We start from the raw sequence: 9,858 nt of genomic DNA, 5'->3' as shown, positions 1-9,858 counted from the left end.
TAGAAAGTAAGTGACACTACCGTTTAAAAAAAATCACTTGCAGCGGCTATCAGCCGATGTAAGCGTTCGCAGCATTGGCACTTCGACTCGTGGCCTGCATATTTATGCCAGTGTTTGCAATCTTCCATCTAATAACGTTTTGACTGTGATCAAAATGAAAGAAGCGAGTTTAAATTGTATGTTCTTTACACAATCCGCACACCACGTTTACATTCGTGGACGCCATTCCAATTACCAAGGCTCAGGCTTGAGGACAGAGCCAGATTAAGTTGAGGCTGCTGCCAAATCTGGCCCTTAAAACTACCGTGCGTACCCGTTCGTGTTCACCCTCCATTTTGTATAGACGTGGGGCTTGGTCGATCTTCCCCCAAGGAGCATACTTGCCGTCAACCGACGTCTCGAGCGCGCACTAGGTCTGTCCGCCAATTGTGCACGTGGAGTCTTGCCGCTTCCTGCGCGTGGACTGCAGCGAAGACGAGCACCCGCTCTTCCGCCGTGAGTACGCGAGGTGCGTGAGATAGGCGGCGATCCATGACGAACGGATGTTAGTGACTAAGTTTATCATTCCCATGATAATGTTTGTCCACAGGAGCAACCGAGAGCGAGGGGTGAAGGTCAGCGGAGCGGATACATCGTTGCGTGTGCATTAGATACTGACGGTTCAATGGCGTTTTTCGTTGTAGCTGCTGCGGTGCTTCCCGCACTGCTGTCCGGAGCACGCCAAACGGAGCTACTGCGGCTGCTCCGTGCACTTGCTTGTGACCTTCTCGGCAGAAGTGAGCACTGCTGAGTCAGAGGAGCTGCTGGTTTGCACCCGATTCGAGCCCTCGAGGGTGGTCGGAGAGTCTTGCGAGTCTGTTCCGCGATGTTGGCGCCGCGGGGGATGATGACAGAGTGAGGCATGAAAACGAACGGAAGCTGCGTGTTGGTGAGACTGTTCAACTCCCTGCGAGTTTGTTCGACCTGAGTGCAATACCGACCGGCAAAGGCGCCGTCTGGGTCCGTGCGGTCAGAGAGAGCGACTCGATGCAGCGCGCCTTCCCCAAGGTACGAAGTCGACGACAACCAGAACGTTCTAATCGCGACGAAGCTAATGCAAAGATCATTGTGTTGTTTGCTATGGGGTAGAATACTGTTTTGTACGTCATCAACAAGAGCAGATACCCCAAGTAGTTCTATAACTATGATAGCAGCAACACGCGCACCCAGCGCGAAATGACCCACCACCCGGTTGCCTACGTGTTCCGCCAAGGGAATCAAAGCGAAACACAGGATATGGATCATCATCCCGCCGTTGTACTGGCGCGGCACCCGTCGCCTCCATTTCCCGTCGTATCGTTCCGCCGAATCGGCACTGTTAGCTATGAGTCAGGCTGTGAATTGCTAGCGGAGGATACCGACGCAGACGACGTGTCAAGTAAACTTTCGGACGCGTGTGGCAGCGCTGAGCAGCACCAAGGGCAGCAGCAACGTCGCGTTAACAGCGCTGATCACGAACTCTTACGTGCTGGTGATGTTGCTAGCTTGTTGCATCAACTTGCTTACACTCGAGAGCTGGAGTATCGTGAAAAGGGGCTGCAACTCATCATCTTGTGGCAGTGTATCCTTGGCAGATGTCGAGATCAACACCAGTGCCGTTGGTGCGTACTCGATGCGCGCTGCAACAGCCAGATCTGGAGCAGAGCGTGAGTATGTAGCGGTCTCCTTCTTCAGCGACGTCTTCGAGCGAACCGATCGTGACGAGTCTCCAGCGCCTATCTTTGGGAATACCTCACCAACAAAAAGTGCACAACCATCTCCGGCTCACGAGCGAGCTCTCGTCCGAGTAGTGGTCCATCTCTTCCTGCGTGCTGTGTCTTCTTGTTCAGTTGAAAGACTTCTGCGCCCAGCCGTCAGCAACAACATGACAAGTAACGAGGAGCTCCAAGAGCAGTTCACCTCGCTCGTGCCAGCGTTGTACGATGTTCTTGACGAGATGTTTCGCGAGTCCATGGGTAATACCAGCGACCCAACACCAGGGGGCCAGGACGCGTGCTTGTCCGCTCTGGTTGATACCATTCTGTCGCTTGTGTATAATCGAGGTCGGTTTGGTATCATTCGCCTAGAAGTCTCAGCTCTACTGGATCATCATCAATCGCCTGAATCGCTGAAAAGGACTTTGGAGGGTTGGTTCCAGGCGTACACAGCTCAGGCTCGGGTGTTCATCACTTCCTCGGCGCCTGAGCCTCCTAACGGGACGCTAAACCAGCACAGTCCATTCTGCGGTCGCTGGGTTCTCGATCCTCAATCGATACAAGTTGACAGCCTCTCGTCGAATCAAGTACAGCGCGTTATCCAAAGTTTTCGATTCACTGACGTCGCTCAACTCGCCCGAGAGTTCGGCTGCATCGATGTGGAATTGGATACTGACACCGCGACGCCGAGGCTGTGTCTCCTCTCAGCTCTTTCGTTCGCTAATGATAATACCGAGGCACGAACGTCGATGCTCCTGGACGGCCGACTGCGCGTCTTCCGCGCTCTACCCAGTGGCTTGTCGTCCATGATCCCGACGGCCGGAGGATGGTTGATCGGAGACTACGTTGGGACGTTGTCAGACGATGCGCTGTCGTTGAACATAGACCTCTTTGCGTTCGCGGAGGGGGACTGAAGCTGAGATAACGGTGATGCGGCGAGTGAGCCTAACACTGACGGTGAAGCCGAAACTCGACGCGACGGGGCCATTGTGTGCCGGAGATCATCGGGGCGGCTTGTCCCTAGTGGCGCATGGGGTCGTGTACGGATCCGCATTGAGACCCTCGAAACCTGGTCCGACGCACAGACTGTCTATCGCATCGAGTGCCGATCGAGCCGCCGTGTGGAGCGACTTGCGCTGGACGCCATTCTTCGAGATGCAGGCGGAGTATCTAGGCCTAGCGTTTGTTCGCAAGTGACAGTCAGTTTGATAAGAACGCGTTCGTGTCATGTTGCCTACCCGTTCGCAAGTCAGGGCAAGCACATTAGGACGGGAGTGAGTTCGATCTGATCAAGTCATTAGGACGAGTTTGCAAAAAAAGATTTAGGAGTGCCGTAAAATAGATCGTGAAAACACCGTTCGTATTTACTACCGGTAGTTAGTATCCTGCGTCGTTCACCACCGTCAGAATCTAATTAGATTCTAAACTTGGACACCAGGACAAAGCCGGAGTTTCACACAGTAAGCTGCAGTGTCACTCCTCGACGGTACGTGCCGTTTTGAACGACTTCTAGGCGGACTACAACAAGCGGAGCCTTACGCGACTTCCTCGGGTGTGGCAGCAGTCTGACAAACTCAATAGCATCCGTGTTGGGAACCACGTTGGGATATTTGACGAAAAAACGATGAGCCTATGGAAGAGCAGCAGGAGATGACTACAATGGATTACAACGGATGACAAGTCTTCAATCGCATTGTCTACGCGTCCAGATCTGTAGCGAATGCCGAATTGCGCGCAGGGCGGATGTGTCATGTGTCGCCCGAAGACTTGAAGCTTGCCTGTTGCATTAAGGGCGAGTTTCGGAAGCCAGCCCACACGCATCAGAGCAAAGGACACCGAGATGCACCCCACGTTCAGCAGCAAAGATGGCAACGGCTAAGGCGACGACCACGCGCCAAGTGGCGGAGGCCATCACGGTGGCTACGCAAGCGGAGCGCTTTTGTCGGCTGTTCCCGCACATGGCGCGACTCGAACAGACACAGGACGAACTGTAGTAACGTCTACGAGGGATTTGTGCAGATTCCACAAAACGTGTTGAAGCTCGTGAGGCGTTCTCCACTGGCCGAACGGCGCTCGTGGCTCTGGTCAAATGACTGAAGTTACAGGGGACGCGCTCGCACAGCGCCAGCGGACATGTTCCTCTACATCTTCTCCTCTTAGTACAGTACTCGACGGCGTCACCGGGCTACAGGCTAATGTGACTGATGACGTAGTTAAAATTGTGCTTGTCCGCGGGTTGAATCTGCGTATGGTTGCGGAGCAGATGCGAGCGGAAGTCATTGCCCCCGTTCAAAGCGGATCGCGAAGCAAGCGGTCGGCGAAAGCGGAAGTCGAGACTGACGCCGTTCAGCGCTGCCGACGTCGACATCGTCGATGACAGATGATGGCCACGGAGTTGGAGTACGCTTGAAGTTTTCACAGTCATAAGTTTGTGAAGTTGAGCTGCAGCTTTGAAGAGGTGGTGTAGTACTACAGCCTGTATCATTCAAGCATGACCTCTAGTCTTCAGGTCATGCTTGAAGCAATGACACTGCTCCAAAGTGACTTGTTAATTCATTCATCTTAGCGAGATTAGTAAACTTGTGTCATCTCCTGCCATTCGACCTGGAGTCATTTGCTTAGGGAGTTTCCTTCACTCGCCAGGGCCGTACACGATGAAATGACTCCACCCGCCGATCTTCCGCTTCAACTTGTGCGCCACACCATTTACACACCACCCTCACCCGACTCGAACACCTTTATCCATCACGTGAACGATTCGTCAAAAAGCTTTTCGGCAAATCTTCCCCATTTTCCACCAATCCTGTCGCTCCGCTTTATTGGCCCCTGGCCCCTCTCCACCGCAGTCCATCATACTGAAGCGCCGATATGTGGTCGTCGGCCCCCTCCGCAGACGCAGACCAGCACTTCCCCCGGCGTCCACGCCGCGTCTCGAACGGCGCCACACCCGCGTCTACCCGCCGCAGCAGCGCCATGAGTCGCCTGGAGCAGCGTCGGCGCGATCTGCCGCCGCATTCGGTCTCGGCAGGCGGACTATGGGCGTTCGACGGGTCTGCGAGCGGTTCCTCGGCCTTTTCCTCCTCTCCAGCGACGAGCGCAGGGTTCAACGCGGCGTCCGAGTCTTCTCCAGTGTCTGAGCAATCGAACGCGGGTCCTCCCGGCCTCCAGAGCGCCGTGAGGCCCACCAACCACGGAGTCATCGGCTCGTACTCGAGCGGAGAGGCCACAGCCAGGATGCTGTGGAACAGACCCGAGAGGGAGGAGGAGGAGAGAGAGGAGGAGGCTCTGCCCTCGTACCTCAGCTACCTGCAGGCTCCGTCCCTCTCGGGGGACGCCACAGCGTCAGCTGTTATGCCGACACCGACGGCTTTCGGTGCCGTGCTGAGACCGGCCGAGGACGAGATGGAGACCAAGAGCAAGGAGCTGGCGAGGGCACTGCAAGACTTTATCATGGTACAGATGCAGGAGCAGACGGGGGTGGCGACGTCGACTTCAACATCTTCATCTTCGTCTTCTCCGTCGAAGCAGGGAGGGTGCAGCTGTGAACGCCGCGTGACGGAGCTGGAGAAGCAGGTGCAGAACCTTCTTGCTGCTCAAACGGAGGGAGGTTCCACATCGACCACGGAGGAGACAGGGAGTGCTCTTGGAGACCGAGTGTCGACGCTGGAAGGACGACAGAGCGCCTTCCAGTCGCAGTTGGCGCAGATTTCCAAGGTGCTGGGCGTTCCTGTTGGCAAACACGGCAAGAGCAGTCAGCTGAAGACGCTGGTGCAGACGCTGCATGAAGAGATTGACTCTAAGTTCCAAGCAGGTATGTAGAGAGAGATTTTTTTCGCTTGAGCTGACGGGACGGTGCGTGTGCTAACTAACGTCTTATCATGTGTTTGCAGCGGTTGCGGAGGTGGAGGCTTCGTGTGTTGCCAGCGCGGCCAAGCGCGCGGAGGAGCTGATTGCGGAAGCGGCGGCAACAGCTTCGTCGTCATCACCCGCGGGTGAATCGTCGACGCCTTCTGACCCCAACGACGAGAAGAAGAAGCAGGCTTCAAGCGACTACGACACGATTTCGACCTCCGGACTGCCGTTCTCGACGGTGTTGAACGCGCTGGCGGAGGAGCACGAGGCTTCGCTGACGAGACTCAGCACGCACTTCGACGAGCGCCTGCGTCTCGAAGGCTCGCAGCGTATTGCGTTGGAAGGACGGATGCGCGCTCGCCTGGGCGAGTTGGAGGAGTGGCTGCAGCAGGTCGAGGGCGAGCTCGGCGGCTCGCACTTTGAACCCACTGCATCTTCCACTTCGTCATCGATCGCGGCCATGACGGGCCAGTTGAGCAAGCTGCAGTCGCACCTGTCAGAGCTGGAGCAGTCTTGGAAGCAGCAGCACGAGGAGGCCAAGCGATTGTCCGCCAAATTGGAAGAGCTGCCGGCCTTCGAGGAGCTGCAGACCCAGCTGGATCGGACGAACGAGGACGTGAACGCTCTCCGCGAGAGCGTGGCCAGCGTGGAAACTGTCAGCTCGTCCACTCGTGAGGAAACTCGCAGCGTGGCGCGCACGTCGCAGGGACTGAAGCTCATCGTGGAGAAGCTTGTTCGCGACACGGGGTCGGCCGAGGAGCTCCTGCAGCAGTACGTCAGCACGATCACACACCAGGTGGCCAGCGTGACGCGGCAGTACGTTTCCGTGCGGATCCGCGACAACAACCGCCTGCTGGACGCCACGCTGCGCGCGCGCGTACCTGACTACGTTGCGAACGAGAGCGAGAGCTTCCTGCTGGTGCGTCCAGAGGGCAAGAAGGAGGGCGACGGACACACTTTGGGCACCGAGGTGATCCACGAGCCGGAGGGCAACGGGAACTTCAGCTTCGTGCTGCGCGAGGACGACGAGGACGGCATCCGACGCCTGCTGGCCACCCAGCGAGGCGCCCCGCCCAGCACCACCGGCACCACCATTAGCTCGGACGCTAGTGCTGCTGCCGCTGCTGCGGGCGCGACCGTGTCGTCGTAAACTATTTGGACGTCTTCGTATAGAGAAGAGAGTGCAGTAGGTTAGTGAGCTAATATATCATACCTCTTCTTTTGGTTGCATTAGTACTCTCTCCAGCTACGTTCATCCGATAGACTTGCGTTGGGCCACAGTGCCAAAGTTGCTACAATTCCCTCCCGCCTTCACGTCAGGCCAAAGAGTTTCTCTGCAATCAGTTAGGCAAAGTGATGGCGCTGAAACGCCGTGCGATAGTCGGCCTTGCGTGCCAATGCGCTGTCTGCCTTCGGCCAGAGAGCCAAGTCCGGGCGAGTTCTCGAAAGGGAATCAGCTCGGCTATCCCAAGGCGCGAATAACGCTCGCCACCCATCGCCGGAAATCAAAATAACGGCACCGTGAGCCTTTTCGTCACGGAGAGTGCCACCCGCGTGCAAACACGTCCCGGAGCATTCACTGAACTCGAAAGCCAATTCCGAGCATAAAGTGACTCACTCACCTCCGGCCCTCAATGGCAGTGCGAGTTCTGCTTGCCAGTAGCACGCCGACGCGCAAGCAGCAAGATGCTGACCATGTCGTTCGTGTAGTGCGATGCTCGACCAGTCGCTGCGGATTTCCAGCGAGCGACCGAAACCGAATTTGGCTCACGCCAAGCAAGACCGGGAGTGAGTGTGTCACCATCCCCTCTCCTCTGGGCTGAGCTGAGTTGAAGTGGAGGAGCGTGCTGTGGCTCTGAAACACACACACACCCTGCCTGTAACAGGCCCATGTTGTGTGAGTACATGTAGTCCAGCTCGCTCCTTCGCGAAGTGGGATGCCGCATGCGGAAGACGGCGGCGGTGTGAAGAGGGCGGTTATCTGAACGCTGGAGATGCGATCCCAGGCACGAATAAACAGGAATTCGCTGTCATACAGTACGAGTCACAACTCCCACAGTAGTGACTCAAAATACATGTAGCCTTCAGCCTAGCTAAAGCGAGATACTGCTCAGAAGAAGGCAAACGGGACTAAAATAAACAAACGGGACTCCAGCGGCTCGCGCTCGAACTTGCGATGAAGAACGTACTGCGAGGCTTCTGAACCCCTGTACGTTTGGCGTTCAGGTTTCTTGCAGCCCTGGTTTGACTACTTCCGTGGCCTTGAGCTCCACGCTGTATGCACTATCTCCTGGCGTGCGCTGGAGCCACTGGCGCTTCGAGATCATTCCTCCATTCGATGCGAGCGGAAACGCTCGTCTCCGACGCGTCCGTGCCGACGCGGCCCGAACTGCAACTGACACGAACGGCGCGCAAGCCGCCGAGTGCTGACAGGCCGGCCGGCGAGATCTATTCCCCCCCCCCACACACCGACATTGCTTTTCTGCCTGCAGACCGTTCAGCCGCGGTCACAATGCGACTGAATCACTTGTGCTCGTTCTGCTGGCGCTGGCCCGAACTTGCCTACTTTCGATCACTGAAGGCACCGCCGCGTAAGTTCAAGCCGCTCGGGTCCACGAGAACGAGGCTCTGGAGTATTGTACAGCACCTGCAGACAAGATGCAGACAGAATGGCGAGGATCTGGCCGTCCATGGGGTGAAGTGAGTCACCTAGGGGTGGGTAATCGACCCAATCGGATTGATCGAGATGTACTTTCTGACCGATCGGATTAGCCAGTGCCGATTCTCGATTCATTTCGATTAGATCCGATTGATCGGTCGATCCAATCCGACTACCAAGATATAAAATACAGCAGTAATACCTCCAGAAAATGCTTCTCTAGATATCGAATTCACTACATGAATAATTTTTAAGCGACCCCTGAAATGACCAATAGCATTTTTCCACTCTAATCTCTTATACATTTTATCATGTCCGAAACTATAAAATACCACAGACGTCCGTACAACCGACTCTTCACAGCAAAAGTTCATGTGTGGCTTTAGTCTGCTCACGATAGTGCTGGTGTTATCTATAACAGTGACTTGAAGTGCGCTAGATTCGCGCTGAAATCGGCCTGAGACTTAATCGCATGCCGACCTGAGACAACATCGGTATCATTGGCACAGTTCTCGTAGTTCTACTTGTTGTCCACCAACTCGACCACCACATTTAATCCGCTCAACGACAGCCGAATCTGCGACTTGGCGGTGCGCGGCGCCAACGCCACCTCGACCGCCTTCTACCAGTTCACGTTGCGCTACTGCAAACTCACCAGCCGCTTCGCACGCATGCCGCCGCTGCTACTATTGCTACGGCTACGGCTGGATGCGCACTACAGCTGCGCGAAGTCGCTCCAGCGCGGGACCAGCATGCTCACGCAGTTTACGTCCAACACAGCGCTCGGTTCGCCAACAATATCGTGCGCAGCTTCCAGGTCGCATCGCGGCCACGATCTCTGTGACAGGGCACACGGCACTTCTTAACAGAGGAAGCAGGAGTACACGAACTCCAAGTGAACAGCCGTTCACGTGTCCCTGGTCTGAAGGGGACGACTTGACTTGAAAAGCGGTAGATCTAAGACTGAATGTATTTACAGGTTGGTACAGATTTGGCCTGCATACAAATCCTAAGTTCCCTATAGTTTGTGTCCTACAAAATGTATCTGTTGGCTCTGAGGCCACTTGGGTCACTATCCAGGGGAGTGACCGATGTAGCCATCCCGGAATAGTGACAGAGTCACTATTACATGTAACCCCGTTACATCCTCCCCCACTTAGATTCGATCTTATCGACCAATCATTGCGAGGTTACGCCGGCGACTCACATTTCACTCGTAAAGTCGAAATCCATCGAAAACGGCGCGAGCTCTGGCGCCTCGGCTCCCGGGCCTCACAGAGCAACTGGCGCATCGCCGAGCAAGCCGCAGGGTCTCCACGTCAACCGGAAGCATGCCTCCAAAGCGCAGTGCGCGCAGTGCGAAAGCACCTCCGAAACCGCGGACCGTAGGGCCGAAGACCAGGGCGGCCAAGGCCAAGGACGAGTCGTCCGCGCTGATGGAGGCCACGAAGGCGGCCGAGGAGGTGGTGCGCTCTCGTAGCAGCACGCCGGAGAGTGGCCGTCAGGCCGGGGCTCGGAGCAAGTCTCCTGACGCCGCGCAAGGCAAGGAGAAGAGTCCTCGGGGCCATAAAAGCCCGGCTCGCGACTGGGAAGCCGCCGTCTTTGACTGCACGA

At 56.2% G+C, this 9,858-nt stretch overlaps 2 protein-coding genes across 2 annotated transcripts; both read left to right on the top strand.

Moving 5' to 3' along the window:
- Positions 1-1,651: 1,651 nt before the first annotated feature.
- Positions 1,652-2,647, top strand: PHYSODRAFT_484829 (hypothetical protein; the record flags this gene model as incomplete). Its single annotated transcript, XM_009520229.1, has 1 exon — positions 1,652-2,647. One exon carries the CDS (start codon positions 1,652-1,654, stop codon positions 2,645-2,647), a length of 996 nt encoding a protein of 331 aa, XP_009518524.1.
- Positions 2,648-3,598: 951 nt separating this feature from the next.
- Positions 3,599-6,735, top strand: PHYSODRAFT_344405 (hypothetical protein; the record flags this gene model as incomplete). The annotated part of the gene is made up of 3 exons (XM_009520228.1): positions 3,599-3,723; positions 4,595-5,544; positions 5,624-6,735. The coding sequence occupies 3 exons, from the start codon at positions 3,599-3,601 to the stop codon at positions 6,733-6,735; spliced, it is 2,187 nt and encodes a 728-aa protein (XP_009518523.1).
- Between the last annotated feature and the right edge of the window lie 3,123 nt (positions 6,736-9,858).

Source organism: Phytophthora sojae (genome assembly GCF_000149755.1).
Source record: "Phytophthora sojae unplaced genomic scaffold PHYSOscaffold_2, whole genome shotgun sequence".
Lineage (NCBI taxonomy): Eukaryota > Oomycota > Peronosporomycetes > Peronosporales > Peronosporaceae > Phytophthora > Phytophthora sojae.
The sequence above is the reverse complement of the archived record's forward strand: the minus strand, read 5'-3'. Positions and strand labels throughout refer to the sequence as shown.